Source organism: Meleagris gallopavo, chromosome Z (assembly GCF_905368555.1).
Source record: "Meleagris gallopavo chromosome Z, MGAL_WU_HG_1.1, whole genome shotgun sequence".
Lineage (NCBI taxonomy): Eukaryota > Metazoa > Chordata > Aves > Galliformes > Phasianidae > Meleagris > Meleagris gallopavo.
Genome location: NC_139435.1, coordinates 55,306,462 through 55,330,399, shown reverse-complemented (window position 1 = coordinate 55,330,399; position 23,938 = coordinate 55,306,462). Strand labels below are relative to the sequence as shown.

General features: G+C 40.7%; 1 protein-coding gene across 7 annotated transcripts in view; it reads right to left on the bottom strand.

The window, feature by feature from the left end:
• Positions 1-3,382: 3,382 nt before the first annotated feature.
• The window catches only part of PIGG (phosphatidylinositol glycan anchor biosynthesis class G (EMM blood group)), an 81,634-nt gene continuing 61,078 nt past the window's right edge, over positions 3,383-23,938 (bottom strand). For 2 of the 7 annotated variants that reach the window (XR_014880350.1, XR_014880352.1), the window contains 2 exons: positions 9,007-9,136; positions 4,552-4,695 (listed from right to left, as the gene is read on the bottom strand). Coding sequence is in view for 3 of the 7 variants with exons in the window: in XM_085212880.1 (XP_085069006.1) it covers positions 4,470-4,695 (226 nt within the window). In the remaining 4 variants the exon portion in view is untranslated. Of the gene's footprint in view, positions 4,696-5,394; positions 5,566-9,006; positions 9,137-23,938 lie in introns of those variants that run through there. The other 5 variants (XR_014880353.1, XM_085212880.1, XM_085212881.1 and 2 more) reach the window with 5 other exon arrangements.

Below are 23,938 nucleotides of genomic sequence, written 5' to 3'. Positions count from 1 at the left end.
AGGCTGCTGCCTGAAGGGCTCATAATGGGACATGATGGGAGGAGTATGTGGGGATTCCTTAAAACATATTATGGGATATTTTTAGGGGATTGAGAGAACACACACGAGTTATTGTGTGATGCCTGGGGAAAGCACTCAAAGCAGGGAAGAAGAACCATCAAGATTGCTTGGAAAGGAGCAAATGTGGGAAAACATAAGAAAACGTGGATAAAAGGGCCAGCTGAATGTAAATGTACATGTTATGTTTGCCTTGCTGCTGGCATCTGGACAGAGGTTTGTGTCCATGTGTTCCTAGTGTTCTGAACAGCTGGACGAGAAGAACAGGACTGGGCTGCCAGAGTTGCTCACCATTTCGCACGTGCTGTGTGTTTATGTGGATGCCAGAAAATCTCTGCTTTCCTTATTAGTCTGTGTGGTTGTGTGCAGCACAACACTGTGCCGGTGTGTGCCTACCAGAAACACACACTCAGTCTCCCTGCTGGAAAGTCATGCCCCAGTGCTTCCTCATAGAATAAATCATAGAATGGCTTGGGTTGGAAGGGACCTCAAAGATCATCTAGACCTAACCTCCCTGCCTCCTCATCCCTGTGGTCTCCACTGTATTCACTAGTCAGTGCTACCCTGGGAAGCCCAGTCTGGGTGCAGGGCTCCCTTTGGTAACTGCTGGTTGGGTGGGAAGGACCTCTCTGACACGCTGGCTGCCCATGCTCTGCAAGAGCAGCCCAAGCCATAGTGGGCCCCCAAGACTGCAAGGCCCCTAATACATGTCGGGATCCCTTGCTACTCATCGGGATCCTGTAGCTGTTCTCTGCCTGTGGGCCTCATCTTGCAGCACAATCAGTCTGGAGCAGGGCTGCCATTGGCTCAAGCTCCAGGCTCATCCAGAAAAAGTCTCCCCAAGATCCTCCAAAGGGTTGCATCTGCTGCATCCTCTTATTCTATGACTGTGCAGTTGTGGAGACAAGTATAATTCCATTTGCATACGTTTTAAGGGAGAAATTCCAAAAAAAGTGCCCGAAATTCTACTGGCAGTACCACATGGGAGAGTGGCATAGTGGCATGCCCACTGCCTGCTCCAAGGGCTGGGACACAGTTTCAGTGCTCTGCTGGCTTATGTGGAGAACGTCGCTTTCTCTACAGAGAAGAAATATGGAGGTATACTATGTGAAATACGAGTAGGAGTAATTACTTTTTTGGTCGACTGACCAAAACTGAGGAAGACACTGGTCTCCATTCATTGAATGAAGGCAGCTCTGACCAGTAAAGATGCTGAGTGGAAAAAGCTATTGTGTGCCAAAACTTCATTGCAGCAGAAAAGTCTGTCCTTGTGCATAGAGCACTCCTGAGGAAGCTGCAGACTAGGGCTGATATCACACTCAAGCAGAGACCCACAGAGAACTTGGGCAGCAGAGACCAGAACAATCAGAATGGCAGAAACTGTTCATGTTCCACTGCTGCTTCCCACATCACTCATTTCTCTTTGTCTGAGGGCTTTGGAGAAGATCAGCATGACAAGGGCAGCAGGGATTAGGAGGGGAGAGGAGAAGCTAACTACTGTACAATGAGAACCTGTGTGAAAACATCTGCAATCTCAGATGAATTGACAAAACTTTGTTAAAAATAAAATCATTTTTTAGGTGATTTTTCAGTTCATCTGCCTGAGAACCAACTCATTTCTTCCCTGCCCCAGCTTTGTATGCAGCCCAAGAGCTGATAAAAGAGTCAAAACGGAATTTAATTTGCCAATATTCAAAGACAACGGTCAGGGAAAAGAAAACTGATGATTTTGAAGCCAAAAGCACTATTTTCTGGGGGTATTATCTATACTCGTGTGTTAACACCTCACAGAATTGTGGTCAAAATTCCTCCTTCCCATCCTGAAGACTGAGATAACAGTTTTTCCAGGCCATTTGTTTCCTCTTGGATTATGATATGAATATTTTTCAGTTTCAGAGGAGAAAGGAGACAGTATGATTAATTAAGCAATCCAAAGAAATTCAAAATTAATACACAGATCAATTTAGACCCAAGTGTTAGATAGTGTCCCATAGCCAGAATAGGAACAGCAAACAAAATTAGTAAGGAATGAAGGATACTGTGAATGTAACCAATAAATCCCCTACTGTTCTAGGATTCTGCACCCCAGAAGCACCTTCTCCCTAACCCCTCTCATCTTGTCATTAGCACCTTTGCCTTTGAGGCAAACCACCTAGATACACCTTCTATAGCAGCATTAGAAATTGCTCAGGATTTAACCAAGCAAACAGAGGTGTTAATAACCTCCATCCTGTTGCTAGGCAACAAGTTACCAGACAATTACTGAAAGTGATGAACATGGTACAAGTGTAGGACATGCCAAACACAAACTATTTTCAATATTCCATTGTAATGGTGTGCTTCCTGCCCCAATGTCCTCCTCTGGCTTTCCCTGCAGCTGCAGTGTGATTTCCATCTGTCATGTCCACAAGTTAAATGAAAAACAATTTATCTAAAACACTGAATTTTCAAGCTCATAAGAGGTCACAGTGAATGATGCTCCAGATCCAGCAGATAGGTGAACAGCACAACACAGCTAGATCTCTTGAACTGAACTGTCATACAGTTAAAAAAAAAATTTCACTAGTGATCAGGATGGCCTATTATTAATATAGGTGCCATGTATAAAAACCAGAAAACTGTTTTTCAGAGACTTTCTGAAATATAATATGAAAACCATCTAAGTGATCCTTGTAAATGTGCTGTCACCTACCTAGGGCTTAAAAGCATTTTAATTTCAGATTTTCAGCAAACAGTGAATCTCCCCATGAGCTCCTCTTTTGATATACCTCTAATATATTTAAATAAAATCCTAATGGTTGCTAACATGGACAAAAACACGAGGGAAAAAATAAAAGTAAAGACTGATGATCAGTCTTTCCTTTATGCTGATGATCAGGATACCTATCAGTGTCTATCTTCCTGAGAGGAGCAAGGAAAATGCAGTTAGGAGTGTGTGGTGGCTACATATGATACTAAGAAGAAGGTGATGTAAACACACCTGGTATCCCTCTGGTTCCTCAGCCCATTGAGGTTTGGCCCTGCTCACAGTTTATGACTCTCCAAACTAGAAACATGATCAAACCTTCAGTGCAGTCGCCACCAACCTGGTTTACCAATTAAATGTTAATAAAAAGAAATGCAATATTTTAGCAGTAAATGAACTTCATAGAAGATTCATTATTTTGTCAGTCCATCAGTGTTTCTCATCCAGTGCCTGAAGTACAGAAATGCAGATAGAAATCCATCACAGTTAATGACTGCACTCAGGAAGAAAATACTGCCTTTGATAAAAATGCTGTCTAGGTAACAATAAAAAAAAACAACAAAAAAGCAAAAAAGCCTCTTACCTGAGATATCTGTATGAATTATTTAATTATATGTTCGATACACACAAGAAACAAAATAAAACTCATGGCTAATGAGCTCTGTTGAACAGCAACAAGACATCTTGCATATTTTTAAGATGCCACAGTCTACGAAGCTAAAAAAGAAATCACATGTGCAAAATATTTTTCAGTGCCTGTGATCAGCTGCTCCATACCTACATCAAGATCTACCTTTTGCAAGGTAGTTCAAATTGCATTTATGCGTATGCAATTATTTTAATTAAACAAAAAACATTGAACAGTTAGGCCTTTTTTCAAGTTTCAATGATCAAATCACTTAGTGTTTTGTTGTTGTTTTTTTTTTTGTCTACACTCACTGTCTTTACTAATGCCTTCTTCCTACATGTTTATTATACAGACGTGTGAAACAAAAATCTCTCATTGTCTGTCTCTTGGAAAAAAAGAAACCACATTCACATTTACAAATACATACAGATTTCTGATTTAGGGTTACGGTAACCCTTATGTAAGGTTACAAGATTTGGGGGGGCCAGCATTTAATGAACTTTTCTTTCTTCATCTTCCAAGTCAATGAAAAGAGTCAGACATAGAAATTGATGAAAAAAAGCCAGAAGCTCAAGAATGACTTGAGACAGTGTTAATCTTTTTTACCAAAGAGAGTATTTTTCTTTAAAACTCAAGAAAGTTCATTTAAATCTAGCCTCCAAATTCATTAAGGAATTGGAAGAAAAAAAAAATCAGTGTTAGATATCTCTCACATATTAAAAATACAACTAGATATTTGGCATATAGCAAAACTGACTGTCATGTAATATTGCAACTCAGTTATTCAGGCATTGTCATAATGACAGCTAAAGAACAAAATTATCTATGATACGATAAAACAGTTTATTTCAATTCAGCATTTTTAAAGCAAACTGTGCAACACAGGACAAGCCCTTCAAGCCCTATGTGGAACTGGCTAAAATTACACAACATTGTTCTTCACACTCTGCACAACAATTTGAAGCCACTGTCATCCTTCTTCCATTCCAGAGACACACAGGGCATCACAGTACAGAACTGTGTGCTACACACTCATTTTCAGTCTTGCACCTTCTGAGAGTGGTTCTGGTCCATGGCTGTAAAGAACAAGCAGATAGCAGCTGTGATGAACACATGCACTCCCTCGTAAAGCAGCTTTGGCGAGAAGACGCTCCATATGAACAGGTGGTACCGCAGGCCTGTTATCAAAATGATGTAGATGGCAACTGGGATGGAACGCATCAGCGCATAGCAGAAACATCCATGACCCACTGCTGCAGAATTCCTGCAAGAAAAAACAGAGGAGCTCATTCTCAGGCAAAACACATCCTGGTTCATCCACTCTGTAGCATTAGTTCACATCACCAAGAATATTCACAAATCTCCACTTTGTGTTAGAAAACTGATTATTGGTGCAGTGATGAAGCTACGAATGCTTTTCTCTACCACCTCTATATATTCTGCTGTGTGTTAATGATGTTTAGTGTTTGCATAAATACACCGCAATGAGGGCACCCAGTAGTTCACCTCAGACGTAGAACTTTCTTTGTTTTAACACACTTTGGTCTAATTGTTAAAGACTACATTAAGTAGTTTCAAGACAGTTTCATCTCTTGTTAGCCTTCCAGCGCCCTTCCACAGGGTTTGCCTGTCAAGGCAGAAAAGAAGGACTTCAGGACTTCAGCGCCCCTCCACAAAGCTGCCTACCCATACAATAGATGATCAGACAGAGCCAGCTCTCCTCATAAAGAGCACAAAGAGTGTCAGAGCACACCACTGCCCATAACCAGAAACATATAAAGCAATGTAAAAATTGTGCTATCAAAAAACTTTGCAAGACCAGCTTAACCACCCTTCAGGGAAGACTGTGTTCTTAAGCTCACATGAGCAATACACTGTGTTCCTGTCAAAGGAGCTTAGTTAGGGCCACATCATTACAAGAGATGGCCATCCCACATCAACCTACATGGGTCAAATATGCCACACTGAGGTATTCTTGTGGTTGATGGAGTCAGGTAGAAATAGAAGTGAAATGGTTTTCTGCACTTCAACTGTTCTCCCTCCTCTAAGGTGGCAATGGTACCAGGTTGGCATATGTCCCCTTTCTCCAAACCACATCTGCTGTGACTAACTCACGGCAAGTTCAGATGCTTACCTGTTCAGACAAAAGGAAGGAACAAAGCTTTTTAACAGGATTAATGCACACAACATTTTCCTTCCCCCATCAAAGTATTTTACTTCATCAGTTCCCAAAAGAACACATCGGCAAAAAGTGGGAATGATTTACACTGAAATTCTTGTCTGAGAATCTGTTCTGCTCCTCCCGGTTTCTAATTACGATCTTGTTCCAAATAATAAAAATTTGAGATGACTAGCACTTCTGTGAGATGCAAATTAGTCACTTATAACTAAGCAAGCTACAGAATGCAGTATTTTATATGAGCCACTGAACTTATTATTCTTTAAATCAAAATAATTAGGATACAGTCCTGTTTTCCAGTGAAATCAAGAGTAAAATTCCCAAGGCTTTCAGTGGAAGGAAGAACTGAACAGATCGTGAAAGCAGAGCTGAAAAATGAACTCAGAACAGCAGGAGCAAATGATTGCAAAGCATGCATTCATTTCACAGATAACCATTTCCCTCGCTGCATCGCCAAAGGGACTGGGGAGTGAATATGGCTCCTTCCTTTTTCTGCATAACTACCTTAGCCTTCAGTGAGCTTGTACAGATAACTAGCTTTGTGTTTAATAAGTGACTTTGCTGACAAAGAATAAATAAGCTGCATTTCACTCAGTCTTAGCTGTTTTCATGTTGCTATGAGTAAAAGCAGTATTTAATAGTTAGATAATACAACTAAATAAACAAAGGAAGTGTTTTTTGAGTGAGATACGCAAACAGGAAATCTTAAAATCATTTCTTAAATTAAAAAAAAAAAAAAAAAAGCATTTGATCAATCACCTGGGTGAAGGCTATTGGTGGTTGTGGCTTTTCCATTTATCAAGCTCCACAATAGGATTTTCAATGAAATTGTAAAAGAGAGAAGTTATACATCTAGGTCTTATCAGAACCCTGCTTCTTAAATGTAATTTTCAATTCACATATTTTTCCCAATTCATGTTTACCTAATAGCACTGTTAGTACTCCACTGAGAGAAAGATCATAATTGCAAATCAATTATGACTTTGTGGCATTTTTAGTGGCTCCTTTTAAAATCATAAAGAAATTGGTTCTACAATTATTTTGAGTGGAATTTACTTCTTCGGCTCAAAAATTAGGTAGATAAAATATTTCAGATACTCACATTTCATACTGGAACAAGAGCACACAATAATCTTGATCACTAACATATAAATTCTCTAATTTTGGATTATGATTACTAGCAAGCAATCCCCAAGTCAGTAAGTAAATGCTACTGTTCTTTCTCTAGTTCGATGTAGTAAAAATAATGAACCACTTACTGCTTGGATAATACATTTACTTGCAAAAGGTCTTAGCACTCAATCTCTGAACAAAACACAGTCACCTACCTGCAGAGGGAAATCTCGGGACAGTTTCACAGTACAATGCAGCAGAGCTATTTAGAGAAGGCAACAGAAGCAAACTGTTTCCAAGTTAAACTGTTAGTGGGGTTCAAGCGCAGGATAATTAGATGTATGTAGCAGCTGGTATGGCAAGTCACAGGCCTGCTGTTGCAGAATCAGCACTGGAATTTCTGAGCACAAGCAGTACTACTCTGTTACCCTGATGCTAAAGCAACACCTTAGTTCTTAGCAGTGCGCCTGATGCTTCTGCTGGGCACCCAGTTTGCTGAACATCTAAGTGTCATGGCTTTATCAGCTCTTTCTCCTCTTTATACACACAGAGAGTGACAGCAGGGTACGTAGAGTGCTTAGCAAGGGTACAAGGAAATCAGTGCCCAGGAACCAGGCTGTGGCTACTAATGTGACCAAGTCAATCCAGTTATTTCAGCTGGATTCTGTTACCCCAGAAGAGCCACTAGGAGAACAGAGAAAGATGGTTGCAGCAGGTCACGCACCTGCCCTACCATTTGGCAGCTAGATTAGCCAGTAATGAATACCCTGGCAACCCCTCTGCGCTTCCAGAGAGAAAATAAAAGCAGGCAGCAGGACACATCTAAAGCATCAACCTGTAACTTCTCCATACTGAAATGTCTCTGCAGCAGTTAATTCCTTTTCATATTTGAAGAAAAACAGAAAGAGAGGGATGTAAACTAGATATCCTAATTCCATGTTCTAACAGAACTAGTCCAATGTCTAGACATACACAGTGCAGGAGGTTTGTTGCTTTTTAAAAAAAAAAAAGAAAAGAAAAAGAAAAAAGAAAAAAGAAAAAAGAGCAAGCCCAACCACTAATATAGAGCTCACTTAGCAAGCTTAATTGAGGAGGCTGACAATGTGTGTCCAAATTTCATATAAGATTGATGCTCAAGACTGTTAGATCTAGAAAAACAAATGCTTTCAGAGACTTGATTCAAATAACAATACAGATTGACAATATATATACAGATTATCAATCTTTCTGTATATTGACTGCAAACAGTAAATATAGTCTAGAGCATATAATGGCTTTCAACAAAATCCCTTTCTTTTAATTGAATATTTATTAAACAGAAAAAGATCGCCAAGGAATTATACTAATGTTTTTCCTGCTTCTTTGTATCTCTAATAATGATTGCCAATGTACTGCCAACAAATCTTTCACCTCTCAATCCCTGTGTCTAACATACTATTAAAATGTATTATATAAGGTCTGTAAAATGAAAAAATACAGTGTCAAAATCACGAAAGAAAAAACACTCCTCTTAGAAAAGCATGTTTCCCATTTATACAGAATATCTGGCAGATGGAACCACAAATTTTGTAGTTTTAAATAAAGCTAAAAAGCTCCACAGGCAGCCCTATGAATGCTTCCACAGGAATTCAGAAATGCATTACTCTACACTGTTTTCATATTTGATCACAAAATTAAATAGACATTTTAGAAAAATGCACACATGTAAGAGAGGAATACTGCAGTGTTATCACTGTTTGAGATGGAGAATGTATGTCGGAAGGGCTCACTAACAATACTTTCAACAGAAGTCAAACTCCGGCATTTCTGTCCTTCCATCTCCTGTGTTCTGGCTGCACTTCACTGCGTTGATTACCTCTCACTGAGAATACTGAATATGCATATTTGAAGGTAATTTTTACTGTATTAGATTTTTTATTGAACTAGTGTTACCTTCTAGCCTTCCTGCAGTTTCAGTTTACAAGATCTCTGCTCAGTGCTCTCTGAGAAACGGTTGGTACTTTGTTAACCTGTCTTCTACATATTAGTTAAAGGTTTGAGCCAGAAATAAACTCCACAGCACCCCATGTGGCAATCTGAATACAGAGTATCTGTAATCCATAAGAGTTCTAAATTCTAACGGAATATCCATTAGTTTTGCAAGCAAGAATAAATGTGCCATGTTTCTCCCATATGCCCTACTCTCATCTAGTATGATTCTGCGCCAGGCCTGAACAGCAACTCTTAAGGCAAGACGCCAACTGTACCTTTAATAAAGCCCACACATTCCTTCTAAAAATTTACCAAGCAGTCTTGAAAGATGCCCACTTTCCCAGTTCATGCCTTGCATGTGTTCATTTCCCCAAATACCAATTCTTCAACTCATAATGGACTGGACTTCTTTTGAACTTCACTGGATCAGACTGTACCTTGCCTTAGAGGAAAGAGAAAGCATTTCACTAGCACAAATATCCATGTCTATTTCAGAGTTGCAGACAAAGAGATAGCTAACCAGTACTCTAGACAGCATTGTAATATAATCCTCACATTTCTACAACACAAAGAAGCACTCCTTTCCAACAGTTATCTTTGACTCTCCAATCCCCCTTTCTCCGTTTAAGCTGTGACAGCTAATGATGAATTCTGTTCCTCCTTTAGAGAGGGAGCCACATGAAACTGAGTGCTCTACTTGTTATGTCCTCTCTGACACACTACTTCTGTGCAGGAACATAGTGGTATATGTGTATGTAGTGACTGTACATGCCGCTGCCGTGCCGCAAGTTTCCCCATCAAGCTCTACTCAGGTTAATCCTTAGGAAGTGTTAACATGTTCAGCTTCAAGAAAACCGACAAAGTTAAATCAGACGCTTCTTGTCACAGGTTCAGACTTTAAAGCAATAAGATATAAGCAAATAATTAAAATTCCTAACAAGCAAAACAAAACTCCTGATTATTTTGAATCTCAACATTAGTCAATTTTCTGCAAGTATTCTCCCAAAATCCACTTAGCATTTCTGAAGACTCCCAGTAGAAAAGAGCCTGAAGCATTTTACATCAGTGTCACACAAGCAGGGAACAAGAAGGCAATTTTTAGCCTGATTTTCTGTTAAGGTGCACCTTCAGGCTTTCCTGTCCCCTTTGTAAACAAACAGCTCTTTATCATCTCAGCTAAAGGTGTAAACAAACATTCCATCCAAAGACGGTTCCAGACAGGCAGGCTATGCAGAGACTTAAATAGTTTGTTACCATGTTACTTAATTGAATTCAGACTGACGGGTTTAGAATATACCAGTCCAACAGGGCAAATGAACAGTGGCACAAGGCATTTCTAGGGAGAGGAGGCACAAATTATTTAATGCTCACTCTTTGGCACAGAGGACATAGTCAGCTCTTTCTTGTATTTTTCCATTACAGTAGCTATTTTTAATCTTGTGGCTTAACTAATATAACAGCTCCCTCCTCAAATTACTCCTGCCACCCCAATAACAACAAACACATTTGAGAAGAACTTATGCACTTTAAGAAACAGTGTGAGAAAAGTAGATAGGAAAATCCTGATTAAAAGCAGAAGGAGAGCATCCCACGTACAGTCCTATCCACAGCTGCCTGAGCCAAGAAGTCCATTTTTGTTGGCCACAGCACAAAGACTGAAAACTAATGGTAAAAAAGAAAAAAAACTGCAGCCAGAATAGAAAAAAATTCTGCTCAAATATAAGCAAAAATTCTCTTAGTTTTTATAGTTAATGTTTCCTGCTGACCAAACGCTGTGCATCAGACCAGAAGGGAATGTCACTTTTGAGCAGCTCTACAAGTACAGCGACTGCTTCAGCAAGCAGTGCTCAGTTGATGCTATGCAGATATGTAAGCCAGTATAAATCTCTGCAGGTTGTCACTGTACTCTGGAATTTGTACTGTCGGTGAAAGGAAATTCAGCCACAACAAAGGAGAAACCTTCAATAACACGGAATAGAGCGGACCACTGAGAATGTGCATACATCAACAGATGTGGCCCAGAAGCAGGAGCTGCAATTAGCCATCTTGGCTTACCACTGTCAACATCCACGCATTCCTACACCTCCTGCATGCTACTGATTAGACACATTCTGAAAGCCTCTAAAACAGAAATGGAGCACTAAGTGTCGGCAGCTAGAAAATGAACAATAATGGACTGATGATTTTCTAAGTTCCAAATCATATGATTTTCATTTATCATATTCTTTCATGTATTACTTCCACAGCATGTATGGCTAGATCATTAAACAATCTGGATAAGTAACTAGCATAAGCATTTCCAAAATAATTCATTTTAATTCTACCCACAAATGAGTAGTATACATCCTTGTTCTCCAGTGACTACAAAGGAAGGTTATTCACTTGTGGTTTTATCTTAGATCTGCCACAGTTAATTCTAATATTTCAATATAAAAGCTGAAATCTGTTTTGAACTTAGATTTCAAGGTACTTTCCAAACATGATCTACTTAAAGAAAGACGTGTGAAATGTTCTTTCCTTTTTGCTTTGTTCTGTTCTTTGTTTCATTCATCCTATCCACCTGAGAATTAATAAGAACAAAATTTTAATACTTGTCTTATTAGAAGAACAAATAATTCTTCAGAACAACTATCAGACCCAGTAACAACTTGAGATTATCTCATGGAATAAACTGAAGAAAAATGAGGGAAATTCATTAAGATGCTATATGCAGTCTGCTTGGAAGTTTCTTGAATCCTGCTAGACTGACCATGCTTTGTAACACTAAGATTTGTTAAGGACTATAAGGACATGCTCTGAGCTCAAATCCCTAAGTCTCAGAAAGTACTGTGTTAGAATTTTGGCTGCTCATATCCCATGCATTTGAGAAGCAAAATCATATCAACTAGCAAAGAACACTGGACCAGAAGGAAACAACCATACTGACCTGTCACGTATATGTGCCAAGTAAAACTGCTAAGAGAAGAAAAGAACTCAGTCTTTCTGCCATATGGTTTCATGTAAATGGGCAGCAAGAATAAATAAATTGTGTTTTCTTAAAGAACCTCATCACACGACTTAAAGCAAAGAGCTGACAGTGTTTTTCATAAGGTTGATTTCACTTTTCACAATACCTAACAACAATAACCTGACACACACATAGTTTAAAACCTGAACATGATTGTAAGCGTAGGCTGCTGTCTGAATTCTTGCAATGTGATTTAAAATTTCAGCAAAATCTCCAGCAATGTGCAAATATACAAACTCAGGAAAAATAGCAAGGCAAGACCATGAACAACAGCTAACGTACAGTTTACATCTAAAAACATTTGTATGTAAGAGGAAATGTAGAAATATGGCCCTCTAGTTCTGGAAGCACCCTTCTGAATGACAACATTTCTGCCTCAGCAGTAATATAACCCACTGAGAATCCAGCAGCATCACACAGCCCCTGCTAATTGTAGGGAAGAAATAAAGTTGGTACTATGCTTCAACCAGAATATTTCTATTTCTGAATTATGAGGAAGAAATTTCCAAAGTACTGAAAAGAGAGATGAATAGAGCTTCCAACTTTCTTCAAAGTTTTCTCTTTGGTACAACATGCAGTAGACTCATTATTCCATGTGGAGCAAGGAGACATACTCCTGGGATTATGCAAGGATGTCACTATTAAGCCTGAGTATCACACATTCTTTTCCTTTGGCAAGTTTACAGGAGTGTTGGAGTTATGAATAATTTGCATGAAGTTGAATAATTAAAAAGAATGCTCAACATTAACATAAAGATTGTAGGGCCACACACTCTCTCATGCAAGAAGAACAGAGTACTGCAGGATCTGTAAACCCACACTCTAGCATTTCTGAAAATGATGAGATAGTTTTAATACCATGGAGCACAAAAGCAAGAGTAAACAGAAATTTATTCACTTAGGCAAGAAATTACGTGCCAGAGCTCTTTGATTTTGGAGGAAGATGCTACATTTGTTACAGACACTCTTCCTCAACAGACTCAAACTGAGCAGAATGCAGAAAAATAGCACAGGATTTTTCACACCATAGCTTTGGTGATAAAGCTCTCACCTTGGGGTCCAATAAAAAAATGTGGAGTACAGAGGACACATGTCACTTTGAAATTTGAGTATGCTCAGTGACCAAGGAACATGAAGAGATAGCTCTGAAGAGATCTGAACATCATCTGATGGACAGAAGGAAAAAGAGAAATGGGGACAGAAGGAATAAGAGTGATAGCGGGGAAATGGAGTGAGCACGAGGGAAGAGTGAGGGGAACAAGAAACAGCTATCTGAACAGCTATCAGAAGGGATAACAGAGACCAGAGAGGAGGAGAGGAGGGAAAGGGGAGGAAAACAGAATGTGTATGGAGAGAACTGCATGCACAAGAGAGGGGGGCTGTGGAAGTAACAGAGAGGAGGGAGAAACTTGTGCAATGGCAGGAGGGAGAGAGGCAGTGTAGCGAGATGGTGAGAGAGAGAACAGAGGACATAGGGGAAATGGTAGAGGGGGAAACAGGAGAGCAGAGAAAAGAGGAAAGAAAAAGGAAAGAGGAAGAAAAAGGAAAGAGAAGTAAAAAGCACACAGTGGGCAGAGGAGCGCGGAGAGGGACAAAGCGAAGAGCATGAAGGAGGGATGGATTGGGAGAGTGAGTGGGAAGGGAGAGAAATGATTGGGAGGGAGCGAAGAGACAAAGGTGGAAAGCAGAAAGAAGCGAGGGAAAGGCAAGCAAGGAGCAAAGAAGGAAAGGGGAAGGCAGGCATAAAGAAAGAAGTGCAGGGAAGGAGAAAAGAGACAGAAGGCAAACAAGAGGATGTGAAGACATAGGAAAATATGAGGAAAAGGAGAAAAGATGCAGAAAGAATGAATGAGCAAAGTAAAAAATAGAGAAGAGTAAGCAAGAAAAGAGGTTTGGAAAGGAGCACACACAGACCACTGAGGCAAAGACAGAAATAGAAGCAGACAAAAAGAAAGCAATGTGTGGCTGAAAGGAGGAAAGAGCAAATAGTGTCAGGCACATGGAAATAAAAGCAAAGGTAAGACAGCAAGCAAACAAGAAAGGAGAGGGAGATGGGAATAGCACACATAGACATGAGTGGCAGAAAGTAAGGTAAGGGAAGAAGGCAAAAGCAAAAAGGCAAAGTGAAAAGACCAAGCAAGAGGTAAAGAGACACAGTGGGACAAATTCAACAAGACAGAGGAAAGGAGGAACAAGAGGGGAGACAGATTAAGAGCATGAATGGTGGAAAGAGAGGGGAGAAGGAGAGTAAAAAGAGCAGGGGGCAGAAGGCAGTGGTAGGGACAGCGAGGAAGAGGATGAGAGTCTCAGAAAGAACAGGAAAGAAGGGACAGTGAGTCCAGGAAAGGATGATTAGGAGAGATAGTGATGGGGAGGAAAACACAGCAAGGGGTAAATAGGAGGAATAATAGCAAGAGAAAGGAAAAAGCAGTGAATGGGAAAGAGCACAACTGAGCAGGGGATCATGGCAGAAGGAATGAACGGCAAAGAGAATATGAGGCAAAGGAAAAGCAAATGCATAAGCAAAAGCATGCAAGAGAGGGAAAGAGCTAGTAGGGAAAGAGGGAAAGAGTTAGTAGAGGGAGGGAGAAGGAGAAACAAGTGCATGCAAGTAAAAGAGAAGCTCCAGAACTCTAGAAAAAAGTAGAGAAAAAAAGAGACAATTAAGAAAATTGTAAGAGAGTAAAAGGGAGAGAACACGGTGGTGTGAAAAAGCATGCAAGAGAAGGGAGATGCACATACAAGCTCCTGAAAGAAAAAGCTTAACAGTGAGGGTACACTGGCTCTGGCTGGGGTGGAGTTAACTCTTCATAGCTCATACGCTGTTTTGAATTTATGACTAAAGAAGTGTTGATATCATGTTAGTGTTTTAACTCTTGTTCAATAGTGGTTGCACAACATCAGGTTTTTCTATGTTTCACATGCTGCCACTCAGCCAGGGACTGCATGAGTGCAGAAGAAGCTGGGGAAGGCAAAGCCAGAACAGCTGGCCCAGACTAACCAAAGGGACATTCCATGCTATCTGACACACTCAGCAATAAAAGCTGAGAGGGAAGAAGTGGTCCTGTTTAGGGAAAGCTCTAGAGAGCAACAAATAGCATGTAAGTACAAGAGAAAAGGGGAGGGCCCCAAAGCAAGACAGATGGAAAGAACATGACAGAGAGAAAGGAAAGGTGCTTGAAAGAGAAAGAGACTGTGTGTGCATGACAGAGAGAAAAAAAATTCCTCCTTATTCCTTCTAAAATAAGGAGGAGAAGCATGAAAGTGAGGGAAACTGCATGCAGTCTAGAAAGCAAGCAGACATGAGAGAGAGGTGACAACAGCACATGCAAGAGAGAGGAGGAAAGCAAGCAAGAAAGTGCATACATGAGGGTAAAAACAATATGCAGACAAAGCCTGAGACAGAGAAAGTGTGTAAAATGGGTGATAAGTAAGACTGCACAGAAAGGAAGGTGCAAGGCAGTCAAAGCAAAAGGAGAGAGAAAAATGCATATGAGAAACAGGGAAAATGGAGAGGCAAGAAAACAGGCAAGGGATAAACAGAATGCATAAAGAAACAGAAGGCAGAGTGAAACTGCCAGAGAGAGAAACGTAAAGGATAATAGACAGGGACAGTGTCACAAAAATAGGAAAGGAAGCCTGCATATGTGAGAAAGTGAATGGGCATGTGAGATGGACTGAGGGCATATACACATAGAGAGCAAAACTAACTGGGTGATGGCACATGAGGAAAGAGAAAGAGGAAGAACGAGGCACAGAAAGAACAGGGATGTACACGTATAGGAGAGTAAGAAAGGAGGACATGTGGGTACGTCCATGTGACAGAGAATGAGTGCATGAGAAACGAGCAAAAGGAAAAATGTCAGTGCAAGGAAAGTCATGCAAGAAAGAGAAAAGGCACAGGAGAAAAATATAAGCCATGAGAGAGAGAATGTATGAAAGAAGAAGATGGTATGCACACACAAAAGAGAAAAAATGTGACAGATTGGGCAGAAAAGTGCACAGAAGAGAGAGTAAACATGCAAGACAGGGCTAGTATGCAAGAGATGGCAAGTACGCAAGAGACAGCAAAGGCTGAGCATGTAGGGGGGGAGGGAAAGACTAAGCAAGAGAGAGGGAGAAGTCAATGAGGGAGTGGGAAGAGCGAGCACCAGAAAAAAAAGGTATGAGGCAGTTAAAGAGGAAGAACCTCTTCTCCTTCCATTATAGAGAGAGAAGCTGCACTACAGAGGGAAAGCATGTGGCTGAAAGAATGCAATGAAGGGGGAACAGGCACAAGAGGGAAGAGAAAAGCATGAAGATAAAAAGGCACGAGAGCGAAAGTGAAATGGGAAAAAGGGAGAACCATAGGAGAAAGGGGATGCGTATGACAGAGGGAAACCAAGCAGAACCAAGGGGAAAAGTATGAGAGAAATGAGAGAAAGAGTGTAAAAGAGGACATGGAAGCTTAAGGGCAAGAAATTGTAGCAAAAGAGGATAAGCATATGTGAGAAGAGTTATCATGCAAGTCTGGGGGCATGGGAAAGTTCATGAAGGAGGAAGGGAAAGTATAACGGAATGAGTGCAAGAAAGAGGGAGGACTACACGCAGGACAACACAAGCAAGAAAGAGAAGGGGCTGCATGAGAAGAATTGTGTGTCCAATAGACAGAACACATAAACGGAAGGAAAGTGAAAGAGTGAGGGGTTTGCATGAAGGGTGGAAACCTGCCTATGCAAGAGAGAGGAAGCATGCAGTACAAAGAGATAGAAAGTGTGTGTGCAAGGGAGAGGAAAACTTGAAGCTGTGAGAAGCAAAGGAGCACGAGAGAATTAGAAGAGAGAGGGAGGCTGTATCTGGGAATAAAAGAAAAGTGTGCAAGAAAGAGCAAGGGAAGCCATTTGACGATGGAGAAAAGCACGTGCAAAAAATAAAAGCATGCATGAGAGAAAAAGCTTGCATGAGAAAATGGGGAGCTTGCATGAAAAGGAAAGCATGAGAAAAAGAGAAGTAAGGATGCAAGAAAGAGAAAATGAGTGAGTTTTCACAGAGGAGGGAGAGTGAAAGCAGGAAAGAACTTCTGTGAGAAGCAAAATGTGCAACAGAGTACACAAGAAAAGGGAAATGCTTGAGTGGGAAAAGGCATGTTAGAGAAGGATGGGATGCAGCAGAGATTATAGATAGCACACGAAAAAAGGGAAAGAATACATAAAAAGGAAATCATGCTGCAAAAGGAAGCCACGTTAGGAAAGAATGGTAGAGTGTGCAAAAAATGAGAGAGGGAAAATGTGTTGACAGAGAGAGAAAGCCAAACAAAGAAAGCAAACATAAGCATCAGAGAAGAGGGGGAAGTGTGCCAAGAACTCCAAAGACAGTGAGGGAAGCCCAAGATATATACAAAAGGGAGTGAGGGAAAACAAGAGAGAGAGACAGAGAAAAAAGAAACACATGCAGAAGAGAAATGTGATTCATGCAAAAAGAACAAAAAGAAAAGTACAGCATCAAAGAAGAACACTTACAGACAGGGAACGTGAGCAAGTGAGACATGCAAGTGGCATATGCAGTTGAGCTAAAGCACACACACATTCAACACAGCAAAAATTTATTCTGTATTTCTATTTTATATCTCTTCTTGTTTAGTTTGAAGCTGTTTTTATCCCCCACCCACCCCTATGCTCCCTGATAAACAGCCCCTTCCCATGGGAAAAGAAGCATGTGCAAGAAAAGGAAAGTGTATGCAGACAAGAGGAAAGGAAAGCACACATACAAGAGTAAGAAAGCACACCCATGAGAGTTAAAGAACAAGAAAAAAAACACTGGGGAAAAGGCACAAGAAAAAGCAATGGCATGTGATGGATTGCACAAATGAGAGGTGGAGCAGATAAGAGAGAAAGTGGACAAGCCAGATCACATGCAATAGTGAGGTTGCAGAAATTAGAAGAAAAGGATGAGAGAGGGCAAGTCAACCAAAGATCTGTTATTACTGTTAAGACAAGACAAAAAAAAAAAAAAAAAAAAAATGTCACCACATTTTCCTCACCTTACTTGCTAGGTGACCACTTTCACCAAGTGAGAGAATCACAGAATCGTAAGGGTTGGAAAGACCACTAAGATCACCTAGTCCAATGATCAACCCACGACTGTGACCACTAAACAGAAGAAACGGGCATCACAGATGCAAGAGTAGGAAAGACTACAAAGACAGAGGGAAATCAGATATAGATAGAATCATAGAACAGTCTGCGGTGCAAGGGACCTTTAAGGTCATCTAGTCCCAACCCCCCCTGCTACAGACAGAGACATTTCCCACTAGAGCAGGTTGCTCAAAGACCCATCCAGCCTGGCCTTGAATACTTTCAGGGAGGGGTGACCAGTGTCTCACCACCTTCACAGCAAAGAATTTCTTTCTAATATCAAGTCTAAATCTATCCTCTTCCAGTTTAAAGCCATTTCTTCTTGTCCTGTTTCTACCCGCACTTACGAAAAGTATGTCTGCGAAAGAGAAGCAAAGCAAGGGAAAAATTGCAAGAGCCTGGGAAGGACTCAATGAGAAAGGAGGAAACACTAGGAAAAGTGCAAGCAAGAGGAAAAGTCTCCATGCAAGAGCGGAAGATTTTATGAGCAAGAGGAGAAGCATGGAAGAGGTGAGGGAAGTGAGAGACCATGAGACAGAAGACTTGATGATCCTTGAGGTCTTTTCCAACCCAAGCTGTTCTGTGATGATTCTGTGAACACATGCTAGAGTGTGAGCACCCAAGGGAGATGAGGAAAGCAAAGAGAGGAAAAGCACTTGCAGCAGCGAAAGTATACCAGAGTAGGAGCATACAGACAAGGGCACACAGACAACTAGAAGGAAACACAAGTAGGTGAGGAAATACAAACAAGAAAAGAAAAATGCAAAAGAGAGAGAGAATGCAAGACTAGAAAGCAAGAGGGATAAGGGGACAGAAGAACAGAAAATGGGAAAATGAGAGAGTGTGATAGGAAAATGCAAGAGAAAACCACATAAGTAACACATGGAAGGCATATCAGAAAACAAAGGCGAGAGGGTAAGCACTTCAAGACAGCACAAGTCAGAGAGGAAAAGTGTCTAAGAAGGAGATTAACATAAGGGGTAAGTATTTCAGAGAGAGAGAGAAAACAAGAGCCAAGAGGGAAATGGGATGCGAGGGGAAGAGAGAAGAAGGAATGGGGAGCAAGAGAAGGAATGGAAGGAGCAGGGAAAGCGAGAGAAAGGGTCATGTGGTGGAGGAAGCAGTAAAGAGGGAGAGAAACAGCAAAGGTACACTGCCAAAGATATAGGAGGGAAAGAGCAAGTATGTGTGAAAGGGAGCAAGCAAGAAATACTGCTGGAAAACAGCAAAGGGGAAAGCGAGGCACTCTGGGGAGGGAAGTGCAAAATAATGAAGGAACATGTGAGAGCACAAGTGTGCAAGTGAAATAAGAAAAGCATGAGAGAGGAGTACAAGAGGGAGGGAAAAAAGGAAAATATGGTGGGCAATGTGTGAGGAAAGTGAGAGAAGTGGAGGGAGGATGAGGTGGAGCGGGAGTATGAAAGAGACAAAAGTGGACAGAGTAGTATAAAAGTCCCAAAGAAAGGTGGCATAGAGCATAAGAAGTAGACTGACAGCATGACCAAGAGGGAAAGTGTATCCAAGAATGTTTTCCAAGATGGAAAAGTATGCAAGCAATGGTGAAATGATGACAGACTGGAAGAAAGGGAGAATGGAAAAAAGACCAGCATGTGGGAAAAGAACGTGCAAAAGAATGGCAAAGCCGGGGGGCACTACGAGAAGAGGTGCAGGGGAAGAACAGAGAGAGGGAACAGGAAGATGGAAAGAAGAGAAGCAGGAGAAAGGGAAGGAGAGTGTAAAGGGAGAAATGCAAAGAAGAGGCAAAGTGAGAGAGAGAAGCAAAGCGAGAATGAGGCAGGGGAAATGCCAGCCAGAGAAGAAGCAGGAGAGAGGAGGAGAGTGGGAGAAGGCTCAGGTTACAGACTGAAGGGGGTGAGGAAGAGTAAGAAATGGGGAATTTGAGAATGTGAGAGAGACTGGAAACCATGTGAGAAAGGAGAAAATGAAGAAAAGGGAAAGGAAGACAGAAGGGAAAAGCAAGGGACAATCAGAACACAAAGCAAAGACGTACAAGAGAGCAAAAGTACCACAAATGGGAAGCAATGAAATAGAGAAATGAAGCACATGGAGGAGGTGCACTGTGAGAGAGGGAAATTATACACAAGGACAGGGAGCAGAGCACATGTGCGAGTGGACAAGTGCCCAGAGAAAATGTGAGAGTGGGAAGCAGGGGTGTGACAGGCAAGAGGAATGTACAAGAGGTGGGGAGTGGGTGAAGTCCGTGCACAGGATAAATGGAGACAAACCATATGAGAGATGGGGAAAGTACAGACTGTGGATAAGCACCTGTAAGAGGGTGGGAAAGCAGGAGAGAAGAGAAATAAGCTGTGGAAGGAGGGCATATGTATAGCATGGCAGCGCAACATAAGAGGACAGCAGGATAGAAGAGGGAAAGCATGACTATGCAGGTGAGGGGGCATCCCCAGCAAGAGTACAAGGGACAGTGAGAGAAAGAGTGGAAGTACAAGCACAACTTCCTTCTGCAGCAACACCAAACCTCAGGGTCTATCCTCCACTAAAAATGGCTGCATGGGCTAATCAAAGAAAACATCTTAGATGTGAATATAGAAACACCTAGTCCCTTCCATTAGAATTTACAATAATAGTTTTTAATGCACCTCCAATGCTTTTTTTTTTTCTTTTGAAAGAAGCATGCTCCGTGAATGCTTACTTGGAACTCCAAGGCAAGCTAGCTTTGCTTTGTCACTCTCAAACAGCCACAGTTCACAGTTCAACACCAGAAGTTTCTTTTACTGACACAGAAATTAATTAGCATTCTTTTCATCATCTTTTCGTTTTTTCAGAAAGTCCTTTTCAAATTTTTCAAGTCCTTCTAGAGTCAAACTGAAGGATCCAATCTAGACTATCAGCACTCTTTGAAGAAATTCTGTTTTTCTTATCACGTGATCCAAAAATTTCTGCCTGAAATTGATATTCTGAGGCTACTCATGCCCAGTACTGTAATGATTCTCCTAATAGAGCCAATAACCTTAGGTATATATTAAACATAATAAACTGGTTTCTGTAAAGGATGTCAGGAAAATACTGTCTCATCGTGCAGTGATTACAAACAAGAATGAAGGTTAAACAGTGCACAACAAAGCAATACTGCATATCTGCACTCTCTGTAGAGCAAGAAACAGCTAGTAGCTCTGCAGATACACTGAAACCAGAAGGCTGTACAGCCAAGGACTTCTGAACCTAGTTCTACAGGTCAGACAGACACCAGAAGATCAAAGAGGAGGAAGATAGTACAACTCTTAGAACAATTGGAGCTTTGACAGAAACAAAAATCCGTAAACTTAGAACTCTTTCCTTTCCATTCAAGACTACCCATAAAGCAAAAGTGAAAGACTATGCAAAAAATCAAAAAGCATGCTTGTCACACTGATTTAAAGTAGCCCCTAAACCAGTAATTCTGTCAGTAATAACAGTCTCATAGTAAATGCCAGTACACAGCATCAATAAGACTGTTTAAAAGCTGTGTGGTCAACCCTATAATGTACTTGGGCAATACCTAGCACAATGAAGCATGTGTACTCAATTAAGGTCAGTAGTCATTATTGGAAGACCTCATGCTTAATATATGAACTCTACCAAATATTAGATAAGTTTTTAAGTTCCAAATCTGCTTAGATGCTTACTTTCATCTACATAAAGGAAAAAAAAAAAAAAAAAGCCCAACCCACTCCAAATCTGTGTGTTTATAATTCTGTGCTCACAATTTCCTTTAACATTTAAGTAGAAAGTATTTCATCTCCTAAAACACAGCTGCACAACTGGTCCATAAAGGAAGAGGATGACATTTATTTTGCAGAAGGATTTCAAGTAACTTGTCATTTGTTTCTAACACTGAGGCAACTGATGAAGAGGTCTCCATCACAGAACTTTAATGATGACTAAGAGGAATCTCCAGATCATACTCACAATGACAAGATGTCAGGAGATGCCAAAGTGAGTACAATAGTCTTCCAGCCTGTGGCAATAAAGCCACGTTTCTGCTTTGAAATGATTCCCAGATTTCTCTACACCCAGGAAGGAATAAGATACCTTCTTCTACATTTTTTATTTTAGTCAGAGAGCTCGATTGCTGGCAAACACAGCATAGAGCAGGTATTACCATTCTAGAAAATGTAGTTGCAACATATTCATAGCTGTAAACATTTCTTCATCTTTAATTAACCTAAGGGAGAGAGAATTGAGTGAAACCAGAGGAATTAAATACTATTTATGTACAATACTGAAGGGTTCAGAAAAAAAGGGTTGGATTGTTTCTTTGTCTTTTGGGAGGACTGCAATTTCTACCTAGAACTCATAGAAGAAATAATATTAAAACACTCACTGCATATTCAGTTTATATAAGAAAGAAAAAGGATTAATATATTAGCATGAACTGTGAATGGAGGACTCCATAAATGAAATGAATTAGATTGGAGATGGCAAAAGCTGAAACTTTAACGTTAGATATTCCTACAACAAGCATACTTTTTAAATCAGCATCATAAAAAAAGTCACAGCAAATCTTAAGCTTACTGTGCAAATATTCTACATTAACAAAGTCCCAGCATAACATTAAGTGTTTTGCAACAAACATCCCCTCACTGGGCATAAGTTAGATTTTCAACCCCTGAAAGCCTGAAAGGTTGCTAATAGGAAAGCATTACTAAAACATTTGATCAGTAGGGAAGAGAAGCCAACGGACTTGCAGCTTTCTTCTAATGTTAGGAGACATACAGCATTCACACTGAAACCTGACTCATTAAACCAATTAAAACAGAGATTCTAATGAACAAGTAACCTGAAAACTACAATGCTGTCTATTTGAAGAAAGCTAATTACACAACACTGTGACTGTCACCCAAAAGACAACTCTGTTTGGGTAGGAATGTAAAAACTGAATCCATCTGGAGTGAGATGAGTGCAGTGAGGCCATGTAATACAGGTCTGGTTATACAATAACATGGCCCTTCCAGTCATAAGAATCCCCAAATGCTAGGTTCTAATTCAGAGTAGAGCAATACAGTGAGCACTCTAAAAACTACTCTTTACATGACTCATGTGCTCTCTGGAATTTATGCTGGTCACAAAGAGAATGCTTGGTTAAGTTTAGGCATCTGTTTCATCAGTGCTGACTGTCTCAGAAGCATAGTCAAGAGTTATTGCACAGTTTCCATGGAGACTAAAGCAGAACAGTTCTTACTATTTCTGTCTGTGAAAATCCCATCAGATTCCAGCTGCCAAGTTTTTTATGAGAGCATGAAGGACAAAAAGTGGCACTAGTATCCACATGCCTGTCTGTCACATGCCATTAGTTATTTTAGAAGCATATTTACCTTTGCACATGAGAAGAAAATCTTATTCTTCCATGTGCCTGATTAAGTGGATGCAAATTGTTTAACCACTTACAACTTGATTTTCCTTATTTTCTAATCTTTTTTTTTTTACCAGAGAGCCCTGACAATGCATGGACTTTATGTATCCAACACACTTGCAGTTCACAAGGAGGCTCTTGCCACTGTAAAATCGTAACAGGAAAACTGATGCAGTGCAGATCAGATAAGTGGACAAAGAGGTGGACTGAAAACTGGCCCAGCCACTCAGCATACAGGGTTCTGATCAGCAGCACAAACTCCACCTGGAGGCCACTCACTAGCATCCAGCCACAGGGCTTCACACACTGGGGCCACCTTCCTTAAAGGAGCACGGCACAGACAACATCCTCAGCAAGTCTACATGCAGTGCCATTCAAAGGGACCTGAGCAGGCCAGTAAAATGGGCTGACAACAAACTCAGGAAGTTCAACTGCAGGAAATGCCAAATCCTGCAATTATGGGGAAGAATAAACTCATATGCCAGGGTGGGCTGGGAGATGACCACTGGGAAAGCAGCTTGTCTGAGAAGGACATATGTTGTCCTGGGTCAAACACCAGTATCATCTGGGACTGCAGTGGATTGCTAGCTGTCTCAAGTTGATGCTCCATTCCCTCCCTTTAGCAGTGGTGAGATTACACTTGTTGTCCTGGCTCCAGATTTGGGCTCCCCTGTCTAAGAAAGACATGAATATACTGGAGCAAGTCTACTGATGGACCACAAATATGATACTGGGAATGAAGCATCTGACAGA